The sequence below is a fragment of the Adelges cooleyi genome, unplaced genomic scaffold (assembly GCF_023614345.1).
Source record: "Adelges cooleyi isolate 19-005CV unplaced genomic scaffold, UGA_ACOO_1.1 ACOO_flye_CR_arks_rails_tigmint_CR_PRNA_23, whole genome shotgun sequence".
In the NCBI taxonomy this organism is placed as follows: Eukaryota; Metazoa; Arthropoda; class Insecta; order Hemiptera; family Adelgidae; genus Adelges; species Adelges cooleyi.
Genome location: NW_026095893.1, coordinates 5,368,464 through 5,391,040, shown reverse-complemented (window position 1 = coordinate 5,391,040; position 22,577 = coordinate 5,368,464). Strand labels below are relative to the sequence as shown.

Below are 22,577 nucleotides of genomic sequence, written 5' to 3'. Positions count from 1 at the left end.
GGGCACACAGATTTGAGTACAAGTCAATGTGAAAAGCATGTCGAGATGACACGCGAGTGACGTTTTGCAATATTTTCGCCTCGAAAGGAGGGTTGTTGCCACCGTTGGTTAAGAACAAATACAAGGGGTCCCTTTTGTTGTGGGTTTTTGGACGGCACACAGACAGCCAGACAGAAAGACAGACAGCATTTTGTATTATTGTAAAAGCAACATTCAATTTTTGACTCCCTACAGGGGCGTCGTTGCGTCGGCGAGCATTGGTTCGTATAAGCGTTTTCAATTCAGAGTTGGAGACGAACAAAGTGTAGACCTATAAGATGGCTTGAACATTTCTCATTTTCATTGCTTAACGAAGAAGAAACTTCTCCCTTCCGCGCATTTTATTCTTAGGATTTGCATAATACCGCTGCCACCCCCTCCCCGCCGTTAAAGGGCGTATAATGATAATCAAAGGTTGGGTAGTCGGGCCTATAATTATTACGGCACGGAACGCTAAGGAATTGTGGCGGTAGTACTATAGGCGTGCAAATATCCGATAAATTATTATGATCTCGGGGATGGTCGTTAATAGACATGTAAAGTCATAGAAACCCACTACGCTATCACACTAAGGGCTTACGGTGTGTGGAGAGTACTACACAACTTATTGTGTACACCCATTACTTGTATACCTCGTTTCAGTGGTATGTGAATACCTAATGTCCTAATGTATTGTTTCTCATGAAAATTCAACGGTACTTGAGAATGTATGTTCTGGTACTTAACAATATTATACTATAGACCTTGGTTTAGTCATGAATTACACAAAAAACGAATATAATATATTACTTTCCAAAACATCATACAAATATATTATGATGTTTTTGAAAGTAAATACGTTTTTGTTTATTTCTATATAAATCGACTTCATTACTCAAAAAATGTCGAATTGTTGTTGTTAATTATTACTATTTTGTATATTATCCCCTTTCGTAGACACATAAATGTTTACGAATCTGGTGCACGAATTTAGACAATTCGGTTGAAGGGTCAAACAAAACGTTTGTTTTACTATGACACAACCAATATGGCAAAAGTTCAGGGAATCGGGACAATAATTTGATCTGGATTACTGTGTTTCGACCACAATGAAACAATACATTTTAAAAAGTATGGAAACAAGGTGTAACCTGTTATTAGTTCTGTATACTACTACAGAGGACCAAACCGTATTTTTTATTATCCACAGCTAGCTAGGCTTGACTAAATTGTTTTTAGTGGTTTCTGTTACATTTAACATCATCACTTTCAAAACGATTTAATCACTTTCAGAATTAGTGTCTACTTTAATAATCATTTCGTATTCCTAAGCAATCTGCTAACTGTGTAAGTTTATCCTTAAGTATAAAACAAATTTACTTTAAACTAAATCTAATAATATGAAAGAGGAAAAAAAATTAAAACATGTTTTTATACAAATGATATTTTTATAGTTTGTCTTACATTAATTGTGGTATGCTTAAAAGTATAATATATAAATGTATGTATTAATGTCTTACATTCAAATTTTGTTAAAGAGTACCACAATAATATTATTCAAATTTCAACTAGTAATCTGTTTAGAAACAAGGTACATAATAAAACGGATGTCTTCTTCTGTGATAATTCCTAAAATATAATATGTAATATTTTAAATGCACAATCTATAATGTTATGAATTATGGTTATGACATTATAAAAACCAATTTTTTTTAAATACATACCTTTTTTTTGAGCTGAAAATTTAAAATGCTTAAATTAGAATTTTTTATTTATATCCGCAGCAACAAAGTTAATCTTCAATGTATAAAACATATTTTAAAACGTGAAACTATTCTATACTCTTTAATTTACTTTGGATATTATAAACAAATTACTATATTGTAAATTCATGTAAATCATGTCAGGATTATAATTTAAAATATTAATGCTGGGTAGTTCTATAAACCGTGTTGGGAAAAACACGATGGTTCATTAACAGTTTATGAAACTAATGAAGTTTTGTGCAATCTATAATAAGTCTTAGAAGTTGTTATAATACGAATAAAGATAATTTGTACTTACGGACATTTTGTTGTACATCATTTGTATTAGTGACACCTTTTAGAGATAAAAAATAGTAAAATTATAATTTTTTCATATATAAATTGTAATGCTTTATAAATTATAATATTTCTAAAAAAGTATATATTAATATGTTTGTACATTTTCAACCGCTTCCTTTGAATTATAATTACATTTATTGAAAGTCATTTGCAAAAAGTAACATTATAGATTAAAGAATTATACATTTTTTTGTTGTTAAGTGTTAAGTAAATAATAACTTTGTAATTGTTTTGTCTTTTAGTGCTGCCTGTACTGCATAACAAAATAGGCCAAATTTAATTGGATGAATATAAAAAAATCCGAAATTGTAGCACTTTATAAAAACTTTTCATGTTTTTCATAAAAAAAATTAAATAATAAATCCTAGGGTTTTTTTCGAAGGGTTTTTTTATTTGAAAATGTCTATAGCTCATAGAAAAAAGTTACAGTTGAAGTGAGTCAACGGCTAACCACATATAGAATAATAGAAGTAAAAAAAAAGACTTTTAAATAATAAAAAACACTTTCAAATATAGTTTATAAGTTAAACATATATTCTGACAGTAAGCACTTTAACAATAATAACAGAATGATAGTATATTGGATGCTGACAAAATACTGACGATTATTAACATATTAATATGTGTTTAATATTTATTTTTCTGTTATAGTTTTCCTACTATATTCCTATTATAACAAGTGCTATATGTACTAGGCTGAAAGTAGGAAAACAAACATCGACTTCCCGCCAAGTAAACTAAATTTACATTTTTCATGACTAATTTAATACATAGATAGGTTTTTATTTGTTAACAATGATGTATAATACGTATATGTGGCGCCTAGAATACAATTAAGGGGTATATTATATTAGCCATATGCTATTATTACATTCTGGTATTCATTTAGTTCCTGTATTATATCACGTATTTTAAGGCTTATGTTGAAACACTAATTTTTTTTTACTTAGCGACCATTTACACTGAGTTAACGAAGTGTTTTTGTTGGGATTATACTAACATAGCAATACAAAAGTGTAATATAAGAAATATTGTTCGCAAACTTTTAGCAAATTACTTAAAATATTATCATTAACATATTAAGTACTGTATTATGTAAAACTTTAGATATCTATCGAAAACCAATTAAAGTCAATTCACACTAAAAGTTAAAATATGAATTACCTGCATTGGCGTTCGGTGACAAATTATTTGGTATTATTTCCCCTGAAAAAATTATATATTAGTTAAGACAATATTGGTTTGATATATTTCTAATTATAATAAATGTAACTAACTTGGAGGTGGTAAATTTTGTTGACCACTGGGTTTCCCTAAAATTAATATACAGTGGTTTATTATTGTGTAGTTTGTAACATAAAACGGGGGAAACGGATCTAGTCTTCTTGTTGTGGTTTGTTTTGGAAAGAATCAATCCATGAACTGAGTTGTAAAAAAAGATACCGAACCGCCTAATACAACTGATTTTTAACCTAGGATGACATATACATAAGAAGGAGTTCTGAAACTTATAACTGCAGTACTGAAAACTTAGAAATATTGAGTATAGCCGTATAATATTTATATGAAGAAGTACAGTCCTTCATATAAATATTATAGAGTAAAATTACAAAATTTTGAATATGCGCACATAATATGTGTTTTCATACAAAAGACTTATAATTTAAAGGGGTTTAAAAATATTGAATTTAATAAATGTTATAAAATATGTAAGTCACTGTTTATAAAATTAAAACTAAAAATATTATAAAAATAGTATAAAATATTTACACAAAAATAATAATTTTATAATCCTACAATGTTAAAATAAAAATGTTACTTGATTGTGTTGTTGTTAATTTGTTTACTTTCTCGCGTATGTCTGCTAGATTAGGGCCCCAAAATACACGTTTATCTTTACAGAAAAAAAATAAATTAAATACTTACACGAAAAGGTGTATCAAAAATAAAATAAAAGAATAATTCACAGTATTATAAATTATATTAATAAAGTAATATAAAAATTTAATATCCGCATACTTTAAGAGAATTACTTAAAATATTATCATAAATGTATACAATGAAATGTACATGCTATTTTTAAAAATAGGTATGCAGATTACTTCATTAGTCAAAAGTTACAACTGTCATTATCAAAATTATTTTACATTCATATTAAGTACTGTATTATGTAAGTTTAGATATCTATCGAAAATCCATTAAAGTCAGTTTACACTAAAAATTGTATTATGAATTACCTTCATTGGCGTTCGATGACAAATTATTTGGTATTATTTCTCCTGTAAAATCAAAAACAAATATAATACCATTAAATTAAATTTATTATTATTATTAGAGAGATCCAACTTTTATGAACACAATTTTATTATTACTATATTTTTATTATTAAATACTCATCCACGAACATAGATTATATTTAAATAACTTGTTAACAATTTATTGTACCTTTTTGTTTATCATCTACACTAAGCGTGTCAAAATGTTCTTAATTTTTATACTTGTCATTTATCATTGTACTATGGTAATTTTAATAAAAGTTTTTTTCTCTTATTAATTTTTTTTATTTATACAGGTTGCTTATTAGTTCTATTTATTTTATTTTATTAATCTTATATACTTATAGTTGATTTAAAAATAATTGACAGCTTACCTAATGACGGTGGTTGATCTATAAAGTATAAAGAATTAATGTAGTGACATATAAAATAACAATATTATTGATTAAAACAGTGAAGTAATAATGATACCTACTTATTAGAAACGGATATTGGCTACTTATTGAAAACAGAATTAAATTGGTTTTGTGGTATCCATTGATAAGTATTGAAGTTAACTCCTAATTATTAAGGAGTTAGGTATAGGCAATTTTTTGCGCACTCATAATTTAAATGTTAATCTGTGTTATTATTTGTTCTGTAATTAGGACTTTGTTTTAGGTAGTTAATTCATATTTTGGACTATCACAGCGTCCTTGACACCGATTTAAAATTGTATTTTTATCGAAACACAGCTCACAGAATGCGTTTTACTTGGCTCCTAATGGTTTTAGAGCAAATACACTAATTGAAAATCGAAAGATACAATAACTATGGAGACAATGCCATATCCGATTTGGAAATTAATGACGTGAAAAAAAGTTGTATCACTTTAAAACATTTAAAAAAATTAGATGTTAAATATTAGGTTTGTCAAAGGATATGAATTGTCTCCTAAATCTTCTTATTTTGTTTTCGTTAAAGGTATTTTTTTTTACAAAGCGAGTAAAATTTATTCTGTGTAAGTATTTTTTAAGCTGAAATATTGACGTCCTTTTAAGTATTTTTAGTCACAACGTTTGCATAAGATATTATTTTAACACTTTGAGAAAACATGTTAACAATTAATAACATAGTAATATTCTGTTTTAATTATTAATCTATACTACAGATTATATAGCATAATTTGTAACTAAAAAAAAGTTGTAATAAGTATAAAACTAAAAATTGATTAGAGAGTAGAGAGCAAAATAAAAAAAATGGTAGGTATTTGAATCAAATACATATTAAAAAAAGTTATAAAGTTTTAAATAAGAAAATATTTTTATGCATATCATTACAATTATGTAGTAATGTAGTAGAAGTATGTTATATTTACCTGCTCTTAATAATAGCAGCATACTCATTGAATGAAATACATAACATAACCGGAAATCCATTACAATTTGGATCTAGATATTCAAGATTATTAAATCTTTATTAACTTATAATGAACTAAAAAAACTGAGCTTGGTTTGAGCTTACTATCGACAGATTCGCATTGAAGCGTTTATTTGAAAGGGATTTTATCAATTTGAAAATGAAATTGTATTTTTTTACATTAAAGTTACCTTTTGAACCAATTTCTTAATGCAGTATGTCTACAAATAAAAAGGTCATACATGAAAGGTACTTTATTGGGCTGAACATTTTAAAAGTTGACCTTATCCATTTCAAAATCGAGAAGTATACCCGACGAATTTACGAAATTTTTAACTCGAAATTAGTGCTTTATAAAAGTCGACAATTCCTAAAAAAAAAACCTTTTCTTATAGATTGGGTAGAAACATTTACTTTATTTACCTTTTTGAGCAATGTTTTAGGACTTAAGGTCTGAAATTTAAATTAAAGGTAAACCTGGAGGAACTGTAACATACAAATGTCAAGGAAAATAATTTCAAAACTTAAATGTTTTGTGTGACAAAACCAATTCTAGTACTAACATTTAGGTAACAAATATTTTGATGATTTTTTTTTAACAACAATTATTTCTGGTGTACACATTTTTAAGTATAAGTATGTTAACGTTACGTTTTAAAGACTTTTGATATTTACATAATATGTCTTAAGCAAATAACGAGTGCGTTTCGGTTGGGTTTTTGCACGTAGTAGCTACTAACTTCAATTAGGTAGTACAAAATATTATAAATGTAGACATTTTAGTTTTAGGTATAGACTAGGTAGGTCATATTGGTTTTGCCAAGTAAAAAATTTAAGTCAAAACGATTTAGGATGGAATACATTTTATCGCTAAGATTTTAATAGCGTTAGTCGTTATGTGTATGAATAACGAAACGAGGGATTTTAGCGTACAATTAAAACGTTGGGGAGACGTGCGTTTTGAGGAGCTGAACTGCGGTTGGACGATGAAAAATACTGCAGTCTGCATACACATACGATCCAGCTCTATCTACTGTCTTGAGTCTTGAACCTAGAACAATTTTGTATACAGTATTTTTCTTCATCCAACCCATTCCGCAGTTGAGCTCCTCGAAACGCATGTCTCAGGTCTCTCCAAAGTTGTGGTTGACAATTAATATGATTGACCTTTTCGAGTATAAAATGTTATACGCTTAAAACTGCTGTAATGTTATTTATACATATAACGACTAACGCGATTAAAATCTTAGCGATAAAATGTTTTTCCATGCTAAATCGTTTTGACTTGAGATTTTTTACCTTACAAAACTAATATGACCTACCCAGTCTATACCAAAAACCAAAATGTCTAAATGTATTGGATTTGTTTCACCTAATATAATATTGTAAGCACTATGTACAAAAAATGATCCAAAACACATTTAGTAAATCCACTGTCATTGTCGAATCATTCACACAAGTTGTTTCATAAAATTTTAATATTTTTGTATTATAAATAAACTGAACAGCCGGATCATTTACAATCGAAACAAGTTCTTTCATCGCTCTTATAAATATACATGTGGCGTGAAACACAATGCGAATTAAATATAATAAATGATGTAGTAATAACGAGTAATTTTCACAACGAACATTAGCCAAATTCACAAAAAACAAAACCATACAATTGGTTGAGCCATTTAAAGACTTACCGTGAGATCATAAACAGAAAACAGTACATTTCCAATCTAGTACAGTTAAACCAGTGCAGTCCAAACTAGTACAGTATAAACCAAGCACAGTTATAAATTAGCGTAGTGATTTAATTAATCAATTGGTATTTATTTTGAAAGTGATTTTAACACTTTAAAACGCTTCAACGCGAATCTGTACACAGTGTATACCTAGGACAGTACAAACCAAGTACGGTCTAAACCAGTATAACACAAACCAAATATAGTTTAAACCAGTAGAATACAAACCAAGTACTGACTAATCCAGTATAGTCGAAACCAAGCTCAGTATAAACCAACACAGTAAGAACTAACCAAAGTATGGTAGTATCTACAGATTCGCAAGAATAATCACATACAATTTTGGATATATAGAGGTGCAGGGTGCTACTAGAGTAAATCGGCCCAAAGAAAATACATATATCGTGTTTACAGACAAAAAAAATCCACATGCCTTATCAACTCCGCATCGTAGCGAAAATATTTTTAAACGCATATTTTTTTTTATACATATTTATACAAAAGATATCGAAACATATGTTTTTGGAGTCGCTGATTCCGAATTCGGCATCAGTTTTCAATTGTTTACCTTTTATTTTTTGGGAGGGTGAGGGGTCAATCAATGAAAAAAAATGTATATATAAAAAAAAAAATGGTTGAGTTTCTTAAAAATGTTGACGATAGATTTTTTTTTTGTATACAAGTTATAAATATACACATATAATAGACCTATCTTCAGTACAATTTGGAGCTCTTAAGTTTCAAAATTGCGTCTAAAAAACAAAGAAAAAAAACGAAGAAATATCAATTCTTGCAGATTATTGAAAGTTGGATTTGAGGCTATGCGGGTAGGGGCATATGAATATTCGAAAAAATTGTTGACTCCATCCGACCGTTTTTCGATGTACATATTATAGCAAGTCCAAGTTGAACGTGAAAAATTGGAAATTTTGTTCAGTTTTCCTCGGTTTTGGAGGTAAATAAGTCGACTTTTTTTACTTTTAACCCACCACAGTACCAATCGCATTTTATTAAGAAAAAAAATTTAAGTGAGTTAAATTATACTTATAGTAATTACAATATTTGATTAAACAAAGAGATAATCTAAAACAGTATATAGGTATAAATATATAGATGTATAATTTATTTAAATATTACTATATCACACCAGGGTCCGCTTCGATTCCTATAAGTTAGCACAGTATTGCATACTAACTAAAAATATAATGCAAAAAGGGACATCCTATCGGCAAAGTTAATTTCGAGAAAAACCACAAAACATAATTAAGGTCGAAAGTATCGATTTATCACTGAGTATCGATAGTGTTTTGATGACCTTGAAGTCTCTAGGATTAGGACATAGCTAAAAAAATCGAATAGTCTAAACTGCTAGATATCGATTTCGGGAAAAGAGCCGACTAGAAAGTCGCAAACTTTAAGATGAAATAACATAATCATTTTTTTTGCTACAAAGATTCAGAAAAGAGCATTAACTTAATTTTAGAAAATTCCGACATAAGAGGTCCCTTTTCACTTACCGCATCACATACATAGAGGTAATCAATTTAACGTAAGGCCTTATTTTAAAAAGTACTAGCAATTCTGTTGTTTTTTTTTTTTTGAAAACTTTTATTTATGTTATTACAATATTATAAAATTACTAAATTTTTGTCTATTTTAGTATTTTTCAGCTCTATCAACTTTTGAAGCTTAAATGGTAACGTTTATATATATATATATATATATTTATTTTCTGAACATTTTGACTGGCCGATAACAAGTTTTTGATAATTACTGTTAAAGGTAATAGAGTTTAAAATTACGAACGGGAGGTAGAGTATCATTGAGTAAAGCAGGTAAATAAAAATAATATTTGAATGCACCCTTCCTCCGGTCATAAGCTTTAAACTCTAATAACTTTAAAAGTGATTATCAAAAACTAGTTATCGACCAATCAACATTTTTGGTCAATTATTCTTAATTTTAAAAGTTAATTAAGTATATATGTTACCATTTAAGTTTCAAAAGTTAATAGAGCTCCGAGAAATACTTAGCAGGTAAATATTTGGTTATTATATAATATTGTACAATAATATAAATTGATCTCCCTGTAGTGTGCAATTTTAAAATATATATATTTTCTATGCGTTACTTACAGTTATTGTACGTATAAACAAAATCCTGGCAACTCAAAACTGGATCTTGAACACATATTATACTTAAGTTACTAAGAAAAACTTAAAAAACTATTGACACCAATTTACGTAGACTTGTGCACAAACAGCAGCTGTGTAATTGATTGTACAACCAAACAATACTGTTTTACGTTTACCATTACGAGCAAGAAAACCTAGCTGAGTTAATAAAAAAATAACTTCTTCGTCGTGAATCATAATATACTTGTATCATGGTCGTTCACTATTCTTTATGTCACGTGGGAATTTTTCAACTAATATGCAATAATTGTAAAAATACTTTTTTCAAAGTAATGATCATAATACATATTATAATAATATGGTAGCTAATCATCATTTGTGACGCGGAATTTGACACCTGGTACATCTTCGTAGCTAAAAAATGATTAAGTTCTATGTGTTAAATAAAACTCGACCTATTTTTCTCTAATAAATGGCATTTGTTTAATTTCTTAAAATTGCTTATATTGGCCATTTGATTGTTGAGTTGAAAATTCTTAGGTGATTTTTCTTGGCCATTTCGTCTGTTGGATTATATTTATTATTTCCATACATGTAAAACAAATTTACATATTTGCTTATATTTTTCTGTACTTTCATTTTATTAGCAACAAGGAAGCTGTCATATATGTATACTTTATTGAGTATACATTATGGTGTCTTCAGATTTACCACCTTATCGTTGAACCAGCATCATTAAACAAATTATTACGTTAACTTTATATTTCAAAAATACAATGAAATATAATAGATGAATGCGGGTTTTCTCTTATTCGTATTATGTTTAATTGTCACGCGACTATTTGCTATGTTGGCCTTTGCGGTATACACTCCGTTAAATGCAAACGTGGCGAGTCTTTGGGTGAATCCGCGTGGGGGATTTATCGGCTCGAGGGCTGCGGCGTCGAAATCACAGTTTTCCTCGCACCGGTTAAAGGGTGACCGTCAGCCGGTCTACGGGGACCAGGGCCGCGGGATCGATGGGTTTTTAAGCACGTCATGAGCAGCGGAGTGAGAAGGTGCGAAATAAAAACAAATTCAACCAAAATAAAACCAAGTACGACTATCTCGGGATCTAACGTCTCGCCGTCGTAACGCACTGGGACCAGTGCATTTTGATAAATAACTAGATTTTCCCTTTAACGGCCACGGCTATTAATTAATGGATTAGCCGTATAATACGTCTACGTGTACAATAACTCAGGTGTTCGTCGGTCCACGCCGCAACAATATATAATATGACGGTTGGTGTTTTTTTTAAATCGCCGCTCTTCGGCCGACTTGTCCGCGAGGGGCGCTTTTTCCGTGCTTGGGATGAGGTTATGATGTTGTGTCGCGTTAAAGGGATCGGCTACGACCGCGGCATTTCTGTGCGCGTCGCCGGCCGCCACGTACGTCTCCGTTCTACTTCCGAATCGTATTATCGTACCGGAAACCCGACGTGTTGGCGTAATTTTCTTCCGAGACTGATTATTCGTACGTGTATTTTTTCCCCTTCAATCGTCCGCACGGTTCTTACTAGTGTATTAAACGAGTGCGCGCTCGGTTAGTAGACTCCTCGGTCAAACGCGGCGTTCTTGTTCTGTGATTGTGTGCGTGTGTGTGTTTTTTTTTACTAAAAAAATAAATTAAAAAAAATGACCGACAGTAGTTACAATTCTCCGGCCCGGAGTTTCGGGTCACCGGCCCGAAGCCTGAGGTCGTACGACCGTCGAGCCTTCGGTTCGCCCGCCCGTTCGCATTGCAGTGGTGCAGACTATTCTTCGGCCACCGAGTCCGAAGGAGAAGACTCGACGGACGTCTTGTACATGACCACTGAGGTGCCGGCCACTCCCGACCAGACGGTAGTCGACGGATGGCTCAAGTTCAGGGACAACAAAAAAGTAAGAATAATAATACAAAAACCGCCGGATCGGGGCATTTTAGGGAGTAGGAGGAGGTCACAACCGACAAAAACTATTATAACTGAAAGTGATAAAATCACTTTCATTTAAACGCTTCTATGCGTATCTGTAGGTATACACGCATTGACAACAGTGTTCTCAAAATAGTATTTTTTGTATTAGTGTGGATGCGATTAGGGTTGGTCGTCTGTCTATAATAATTTATCATTGTTGTTAGCCATGTATTTAACAGTGTGATAAAAATAATTTTCAGGAACTGTTGATTCAGTTTAATCGTAGCAACCTAGAAATTTACTACGGTCAAAGTGTAATTTCTCCCCTTTTTTTTAGTTTTTCGAGAACATTGTGGTTATATCCTCATACTAGATCTAACTTTAGTCTAATTTTTAGGCCTTAAATTTTAAAAGTTTGCTGGAAAAATAGAAATAAAGAAAAGTTTCTAACCCTTCTAGAAGTAAGGTTTTATTTTTTATTTTTCAAAGAATAACGATAGTATTTTAATTGAAGGAAATTTCATACAAATTTGGAATTAATTTGAATATTAAAAGAAAAAATTTATTTCGTGCTGTAATTTTAAGTTGAAAAATATGACAATTTTTTTAGTGTTTTTTTCAATTTTAAGGATTAAAGGGTGACCATTTCTATTTTTTGGTTCAATACAGTTTCCTTTCAGGTAAGATTTCTGATCTGTAAAGTTGCTTCATGAAAAAAAAACAGTTAGGGGGTTTAGAAGATATCGTGGGTACAGACACAAATAAATAAATAAAAATACATCATTGTAAAAACAATATCTTCTACGCACCGCAGCTAAAAAATGCTCACTTTTTACAGCAACACTGAAATCAATGACATGCTATACTTAGGCTCGTACCCCATAGATGGAACTAAAAAAGATAGTGTTTACATTTTTGATCTCCATAGTAAACTATTCTGTGATATTTCTAGTCCTTTCTTACTATTGTTATCACTTATATAGTAATTCAAATAGGTTCTTCAACTTCAAGATATACTTTTTTTTTAAATTTGTATTTTGGTCTTGTCGATGCTTACAAATAAAAGTTTCTACAAATTCTACATATTATGGCACAATATAATGATGACATATCGTCACGAGTCCATTTATAGATTCCAATATAAATTTAAAGTTGCCTTTATTTAAAAAGCTGAGCTCTAATCGAATCATATGAACAATTTTGTAGACTAAGAAGTACTCAAAAATGAATATGAAAAATGTAATTATTAAAAAAAAAATTATGATGTGCCCGACTTATAAAAATACATAATAATTAATATTGTTAGTCTTGCATTACAATTAACATTAAACTCCGGTATTTTCATCATAATAGGCAAGCTAAATTAAAAAAAAAATGCAACTTTCTTTAAATTACTATAATCGTATTGTAAGAAAACCTTCAATACAAAAAAAAGACTTGTAATTATTGTTTCTAGGGTAGACACTGATTTGTAGATAGATGTGAATTTGAATACTACTCATAATTTTAGATGTCCCATCTGGCCGATTTATCATTTTACAGTTACGGTTTTTATATCAATAGCTAACATGATCCCATAAGCAATTTATCACTTCATAGTATGCGTAAAAAAATTACATTTTTTAAAATTATTTATCGTTGAAATTGAATAGTCGATAGGATAAGATAGAGAAGGCAATCTCAAGTACTTCAAATGGTATCCAACAAAATTATTAATTAATGATACATTTTTTTTTTATCGAATTGTTTTTTTAAAAATATTTACATTGTATTCTATTTTATTTGTTAAAGTTTGGGAAAATCTTGTATTTTTTTTAATGAAATAATGAACGTATTTCCAAAGTAATAGAATTATAGCACTTAGATAGTTAAGTCAAATATCAGTTGGTGTTATTTAGCTATTAATATTTTTTAAGTACACAAAAAAAAAAAAAAATAGTAACATTACATTTTGCTGTACGTTACTGTATCGTTGCAGTCGCGTTATCCATGAGTAGCGTTCATTATATTTATTAGTCCCTCGAAATGAACTCCACGCATTAATATACAGTATCTATCTACTAAATAATCATTAAAACGACAATACAATATCATAGGGACCACAGGAGTATGTTACTGACAACGATGTTGAGAATTAATCATGAGTTATTTGTGGGTAGGTTTTAAAAATACGGATAAAAACGGAAAAACTGTCAAATAATATCATGTTTAGCACAACATTGATTTGAATACTTTGTACTGGGTATTTTCATTAATTTGTGAAAGTGGTCATACAAAACAATATCAGTAATTAGTGAATCTAGCGTATCACAACTAAGTAACATGTTTATTAATGTGTTAAAGCATTTATGAATTGAAAATTATTTACATAAATACTTTAAAATATACAAATTATTTAAGTCTGAAAAATATAATACTTTAAGTTAAATTTATATTTTTAAAATTATTGCGTATTATACAGTTAAAAGTTGAAAATATATACATTTTTAAAGGGTTTCTTCAATTTTGGATAAAAACTGAAAAAACTAAGAAAATAATTTGACTTTCGAGTTATCATTTTTGTAAAATTTTATTGATCTATAACAAATATTATTAGAAATTTTGTATTAAAAATCATGGTGTTTTTATGTGCATTACATACACTAACAAAAACAACATAATTATAGGATGTAAGAATTTTTTATCGAATTCTACTTACTTAAAAACAAAATATAATCCTGTAGTATAAAGTACTTATCTTGTATACTTAAGTTAGTAAAACAAATAACAGTTCCTACCATTCTCTTATTTTGTCTCAAGTTTGAATATTTTTTCAAACACATTGAGCTGAGTCTATAAACCGAACCTAAGATTATTTGAATATTAGTGTTAAACAATGTTTAACACTTTTTAAAAATGTTTTGTGATATTATTTAAACATAATAATATAAAAATTACGATATTAATACAGGGTTAGCTATTATTAAATAGTTGATTAAACGTCCAATTACACAATATAATTAAACGTTCAACAATAAACTAAATACCAGTTAAAACTAAATTATATACATTAGGGAATAGGGAAACTATATTTCCATAGTATAGTCGATGATAAAGGAGTAATACTAGTATGTACTGACGATCTCGAATATATACTAAACTAAATTAAAATGCGAATCATAATAAAATTAATTTTAAATTATTATTAAAACATCGATAAAATTTTTAATATATTAAAAAAATCTCCTTATACTCTTAACAAACAATAAAAAAATTAAAAAAATTATCAAACGTTCCAAAACAAAATACCCAAGGGGGTTAACTACATATACAACCCTACTAGCTACGCCACTCCATATGTTTCGTGTATTGTTATAAGCGTTTATGGTTGTAAAAATCAAATTTCCACCAGTTCCTAGTTTCCCTTAAACGTGAACACAATAAAACTGCCCATGGCTATTAGCACGCCGTCGGTTTTGGCGTGTACACAACGTATGATTTCTTTGGAGAATTGAGAAATACCATGTAAACAAAGGGGTGAAAACGCCCTTGCAGCCTATTTTAATTGGCCCGCTCCAAAATGAGTTTTGGCGGACGCGTCTATAGCACAGGTACCTACAACCGTGTACCATAGAGAATATTATATAGTGGGTAGTAATGGTGATTAGACGTTTTCGGGATAAAAGCCAAAGCTATTTGAGAGGTTGAAATAGTTTTCGGTTTTTGTGATAATTGTGTAGTGATTCCACGAGACAGCGATTTTGCTCACCGTTTAAGCAGCTTATGATAATACCTGCAGTAGTTGAATATTCAAATGTAAAACACCACAATACGTTAGCCGATGATTAAATTAATCCTTTACAATAACAGTTTTTCCATGTAAATAAATTTACTAGCAAACTAGAAACTACCTACGCGTAATGATTTGTCGACGAATAAAACAATAAAAATATAAATACATCTACAAATTGTGTATTTATACTTCTATTTCTATTTATGATTTCCCTATTATTCGGTTTGGTTAGAAATGCAAATTAAATAGTCGTATATTAAACGGTAGATCTTAAGATTATTTTAGGCGGTAGATTGTCTATTAACTGTCGTATTTCTTAAATAAAGTTGTTAATTAATATAGAATATATAACTGCATGCATTTTTCAGAAAAAAATATGATTTCGTAATAAAATATTTGTTTTATTTATATGAATTGAAGACAAAGGATATTAGTCTACACATATAATAATTAAATATTTAAATAAACCCATAACCACAAAACAATTTTTTTCGTGTCAGCGCAGACAAACAAATTTTTCACATTTTAAAACATTTCTATTGCCTCCCTAATATTAAGTTTTTTAGAACTGTCAGTCTGTTGTATTCGCTGATGATGGTAACATTGCTGCCGAAATATGTATACACTAAAGATAATTATTTTTGTGGTTATGGCTTTATTTTAATATTTAATTATTTTTTTATAATATATAACTACAAGTGATGCTTAAGTTTTTTCTAGATTAGTCGATACAATTTTTAAAAAGTTGAAAAAATGTATACATGCACTAGTACTCGGTGTAGGCTTAAATTAGCTATGTCCAGTGCTTTAATTTTACTAAAAAAAGTAGAGGTACTAGAGTACTAAATATTTATTAAGTCCTTCATTCTATAGAATTAAGGTAATGAATAAAACAATATTGGAGTGTTCAGCTTCCTTGCTCCCATAAAATTGTTCCTACAATTATGTCTATTTATTTATAAATATATTGAACCTATGCTTAAATATTATACATCATTATAATATAGTAATACGCATAATAATTATTTCCCTAAAGTATTTCTTAGAAAATGTCGCAGTAAAATATATATACATTTATTTATAATAGATATTACAATATATGTGTGCTATATAACCGCATAATATACAGTTTTTGTCGATATTGCAAACATTGTCGCAGTGAAATATTAATGCGTTGAATATTCATTGGGCGTTCGATAAAAATAATGAACGATCATTTGTTCTGCATAATAATGAGTTTTCGACATAAAATATGTGTACGACAATGGATTACAATTTGAGTTTTAAATATTTTATCGATACTTGAAAATATGCAATTTTAAAAAACGTAAACTCTGTCGAGAACAATGCGAGTGACGTTTATCAGTATATAATGGCCCGGAGGGTAATATTCATTAGATTTTCTTAGATAAGGAGGAGAATTTTGTTATTGAAGACATGTATATAAGATGGTATATTAAAAAAAAAAAAATTTGAATATCATAATCAAAACATCTTAACGCTCTTTATACAACACTTCATGTGTGGTTTGTTGTATATTTTATGCAAATTTTATATTTGTAAGCACTTATAAAAGAGATGTAGAAACTATTAAAATATACTTTTTAAAGTGTTTTCCCTAAGCGTGCGGGGCCTAGATTTTTTGAAATACTCTTAAAAGCCTAACGGTTTTTTTATCCGTTAATTTTTTATCCGTGTTTATCCAAATTGAATGTTTCTCTTTGTCGCTGTTTAAAATTCGCACTTTTAGAAGTAAAGCAAAACGTTCAAGTTGAGAATTTTGTTTTTGTACTTTAATCTCTTGTATACATTTTAGTTTGCGTTCAACATTACTTAATACATTTTTGGTATGACGCTAACTGTTACAGTTGTAACTAAAATAAGAACGAATTCCTAGTATAATAATTAATAAATGAAGTGCAAAGTATAGTTTCACGAAAAACTAATAGCTGACTTGATGGCGGGAGAAAGGTGTCATTGGCGATAAGAAGCGGAATGCATTCTTAATAATACTCATAATTCAACCGCCAGCGTTTTCAAGAAATATACTATAAAATGAAATATTGATCTTACAAAACAAAAATTATATAATAGTAAACAACTAATTGTTTAATAACACATTTAGTTAATATTAATAATTTTACAATGCACCACGTTTATTTTAATTGATTAATAAGAATAAAACTTGGTATAAAAAATAACTAACTAGTGTTGTAATACATTTTTTAACAGTATAAGAATAATATATAGTATGAATATAATATTTTTTTATGGTATAAGATATACATCACTATTTGATTTCTCGAAACAAAATAATACTCATTTAATAACATTGCAAATAACATTTTATTTTATATTATATTAAAGTTGAAATATATTATTACAGTCACTCTCTTTACTATTCTTAATAGTAAGTTTAGGTTCCAAATGAGCTTGAAGTTTGACTAGTTGGCGAAATAAGTGTGTTATTATAACAACGTGTACAATGGCAGCTTTGGTTCTTTGCCCAGAGGGGGGGGGGCAATATATTTTGATATGTATAAATGTGTACTTATATAAGTTTTCACGTTCTGATGGAGGAGCGACAACCAAACCAAATATTTGCAACAGTCATAACAAGTAAGATATGTTTACCCTTTTTCAATGTTTTATATTTTTAATTATAGTATTCCACTTATAAGTTCGTGAATAATCATTAAAGTTGTATTTAGAATCTGTAATTCAATTAGGTATTGATTAGTACATTAACATTGTAAATATGTATGTTTTTTCGTTGAAATATTTTATCATAACAATTTTGACGTCTTGAGAAATAGATGACAAGGGTAACAAACATAAAATATAGAAGGGAGTGACAAACGTACATTACAGCAGTTAGGTTGTCACGAAAATGTAAAATGTTAGCTGTTAAAAAAAAAAAAAAAAATACTGTTCGCGTGCGGTATGTTGATGGTTTTTTCGATTTCCATTGAAAACTTACCACGGAAAAGGGCATTTTCTTTTGGATCTAACCGCTGCACTTACATTGACAAAATACGTATTGTGAACCGTTTAATACGTGTCGCATCTTGTAAAGCGATAGAAATTCATTACACTTTTTTTTCACTAACAAATTGCCATCGCAGTCCCTTAGCCTCGGCGATGTTTCACATTAATGACCTAATATGTTTTTGTAGAATATTAATCCGAGTTTATAGTATGAAAATACATTTACAAAGTAGTCAGCAAAATTGGTCCGTAGACTTTGAGAATTATATGATTTAAAAAGGAAAATGATAAAATCACTTCATGAGAAAATCATAATTGACTATTTATTGAACAGTTGCGGTTGTTTTGGTTAAACAAGAATTGTTGTGCAATCTCATTTTCACCTTTGGTTTGAACTTAAAGCACAGAATTCCAAATCCGAATCCATATTGAAGTTGGAAATATGGCCACCTTTTGTATGAAATATGGTAAAATTATAATTTATAACACATCAGTTATGAGTTTATTTTGCCCGAACCCCACAGAATGTTGTTAGATCCAATGCGGCTTGTTTATGTATTATTATACGGCATCGTTGATAATTATTATTTTTATCGCGTTGTTTCTATAAGAACATACTCATAAAATGAATTTGCACGACCAGATCAATACTGCATACATATTTTATAATTGGGTATACTGTATTGGTTCTATGTTAGGCTTTTAAGGGTGTCCTGTTTAAGTATAAACGAATTAATACGAAATTAAGCTTTTATTCGTTCCGAGTAAAGTGTGTTGTTGCGGTAAACACAAATTTGAACGCACGTGTGGTTTGTGTGAGAAAACTCGACTGCGGTCAAGCTTTCAGGTATATTATTCTTTGTAGAACTCTATTTTCCCCGCGAACTTACACGTAGTTCCAAAACTACTGTTATTTTCTAATTCTTCCATTCTTTTTCCATCTGTATCCATCTATATCTTATACGTCCTTTTTCTCTCTCTCATTCGCTCATTTTCAGCCCTCCACGTTTTTAGTACTCTCAGTCCGTGTGTGCGTGGCTTTCTTATACTGCCAAACGCGTTGTAGTTCATGTCGCCGCTATTCATGAGATCAATACGCGTGCTGCCGTTAAGTGTGACATATTTCTTTCTCGGAAGCGCTGTTCCATACAATATTATATTATCTAGTATTTATACAGTATTGGTTATGCGTGCAACAAGGAAGTCTACTGGTTCGTTGGATTGACGGCTAATTACAATTTTCTGACACGAATCTATGTGTAGATTATACGCGTTTGGTCGCGCCGTCGTTCCGGGAAATTAATTTCCTCAAAATTACAACACCGTTCTATGAATTAACGTCTTCGGGTCATCAACATATTAATATACCGATTTTCTTTATTACTTTGCAGGAAAAATAGAATAAAAAAACGATTATCAGTACAACCTTACAACGGCAAGATAATTAAAAAATATATTTTATATTTTTTCCCAACTTATTCCGGTTAAATAAAAGTGAACAAACTATGAAGAAAGAACATTTTTAGGTTTAATTTAATATTATCAAGAATTATTCAAATCCAAAAGACTAAATAATATTATTACTTTGTAGATTTCTGTGGAATCAAAACCAAACGATTGTTTTTGAGTTGTACATTAAAAGAACAACCAAGCATTTTATAGTTGAATTTACTGAGTAAATAGTATTGATCAATAATGATGGTTGAAAATTTAGTTAAGACAACTTATTTTATATTGTTAACTTTATTTTATGCAGAGTCAACTTTAAAGTGTTTAAAGAATAAAATCGTGACATATTTAAAAAAAATATATACTTAAATGGCAGCATTCAATAGTGTATGGTTTTGAGATTAGTCAATTCCTATAATTAGTCAATTCGACTTCTATGTAATAAAATTATTTTAATAAAGCAATTAATAATTAAAGTAGCTAAATTTAATGGACATGATGCAGATATGTTTTATTTGTTAGTTATTTAACACTAGTGATCAAGGGAGTTAGGACATCAGTACGCTTAGTAGGAGGGCGATGGAGTCTGTTCACTGTTTCACTGAGCGCTGATTATGATAGCATTGCTACCGAAGTATGCGTAAATACAAAAGTGTATTATTATTTTGTTAAGGTTTTTGTATTATTTTATTCTTTACATAAAATCACAAGTGTTGCTTAAGTTTTTCCTATATAAAGTGTTTGGTAATCAACCGATACAACCAATTTTTTGTAGAGGCAACCACATGTTTTTCCGTGCAGAGATCACTCTAGGTAGGTAGGTTAGGTTTTTGTTTTTTAATCGGTTACATTATAATTTTGTTGATATTTATGCCTATTGCCTTCACCCCTTATGTTTTAAATGGGCCATTTACATTCAATGACTAGACATTTTCTAGAAACACTACCTAAACAACCTTTAAGTTAGCACTCTTGACCTAACATGTATGACCACACAACAACTACACCCTTTAGTTGTCCTTTATCGGGTACTTGAAAGCCTCTGGGGTAGGTACTTGGTAATCTTTTGTACACTATACAATAATAGAATATTTACCGTTAACACGACTAGAGTATCTAAAGCGAATATAGTAAGTTATTTTTAATAACTGTTTAAAAGACAACTAAACAAGACATTTCGTACACAAACCAATTTTACTACAAACAAATCATGGCCCAAAAAAATTTAGATTGTTAAAATATTTATTTGATATTGAGTTGTTTGTATCAGATTGTTTTTGAATATAGGTTTTATATAGATTTTTGAGCTCGCTAAAATTTGATAAATGGAAATTTGGAAATTAAACAAACATATTTAATGGCTAAAATCAATATAAAACAATTTTTATAAAACAAAAAAAATATAATTTTGACTTATCAAAATGTCATATTGGGTCCACCATATGAAGTTTTTTAAAACTAACAATTTGCTCAAAAATGGATATAGATTCTTTTTAAAAACCGCACAAAAATTATTTTTTTCTTGTAGTTGTTAGTTTTGCTATTTAATGACGAATGAAAGTCGTTTAAAATCCTATGTTAATAAAATTGAAAAAGTAGGTTTGTGCCACCTGATATGATTATTATTACTATGAGGAGCCAATCGAGGCGTACACATCAAAACATATAAAAACAACCTGAATATCAGTCACTCTAGTATCACTCTGAAGTTCGTTGATAACATAAACCTTACATTATTAGACAAAGAATCCGGGGCATTCGTAGAGATTATAATAGATGTATTTTCAAGCTGAGAACTATAATGTGCATTTGCATAGGACACGGGACAAGCTGAAGAACGCCCTCACGTCGGCTCGCTGGAACTACATAATATTTGCTCCGTCTATTAGAAAAAGGCATATTAAAATATACTATTATATTACTATTACTATTATAAAAAACAGAAATTACTTTCTTTTTTAAAATATCTAAGAATATAATATTTTTAATAAAAAAGAATATTACGATTTACGTCTCAAAATAAAACAACGCAATTTTCAAACAGCAAATTATTAATATATACATTGTTATTTCCTGCGCGTTAAAATAAAAACGCCAGGCAGCTTGAATTTCAATGAAAAGGCGATTTAGATAAAATAAAACATTCATGCTTCATTATTATTCTTTTTTTCAAAAAAAAAAAAGTATTAGAGCGAATAAGCTACTTATTTAATACTAACCGATTTATTACAAAACACTACATCTTTAACAACTTCTTATTCTTCTTCTGGAACATCTTTAATCAAGTATATAAAATACATTTGTTTAACTTTTATTCTTGTGTTAAGCTACATTTTTATAATAAATATTATCCATTTAAATTAAATTATTTTTACTACTAGTAGTATTTTGTCACTTAATATTCTTTAATTCTAATTATTAATTCGTTGTAAAAATTATAAGAGCGTAAATATTTTTTGTTGTGTCTTTATAGTAGCGACTGGGATTTATTTTCATTTAAAAAACAAATTATTTAAACAGATCAAGATTATATTTTTTAAAGAATAAAACTGAACAATGATATTGTGTTGTGCGTTCTAACACGATTGGTGAAATAAACATTTCGTTTGTGGAGGTTGTACATCATTCATATTAAATAACAGCTCTCCCTTCCAAAACACAATTTCTTATCATGATATATGTATAGGTTTGAATAAAAAGAAATGAAATATTTTCCAATCACCGTACACAATCACTTTTGCTATAAATTATATTATATACTTGTCGA

The 22,577-nt window shown here is 29.2% G+C and overlaps 1 protein-coding gene across 1 annotated transcript in view; it reads left to right on the top strand.

Moving 5' to 3' along the window:
- Positions 1–11,112: 11,112 nt before the first annotated feature.
- Positions 11,113–22,577, top strand: part of LOC126836042 (uncharacterized) — a 235,968-nt gene continuing 224,503 nt past the window's right edge. Inside the window, exon 1 of the mRNA XM_050569006.1 lies at positions 11,113–11,587. Within this exon, the coding sequence (XP_050424963.1) occupies positions 11,342–11,587 (246 nt within the window). The 5' untranslated portion in view covers positions 11,113–11,341. The remainder of the gene's footprint in view (positions 11,588–22,577) is intronic.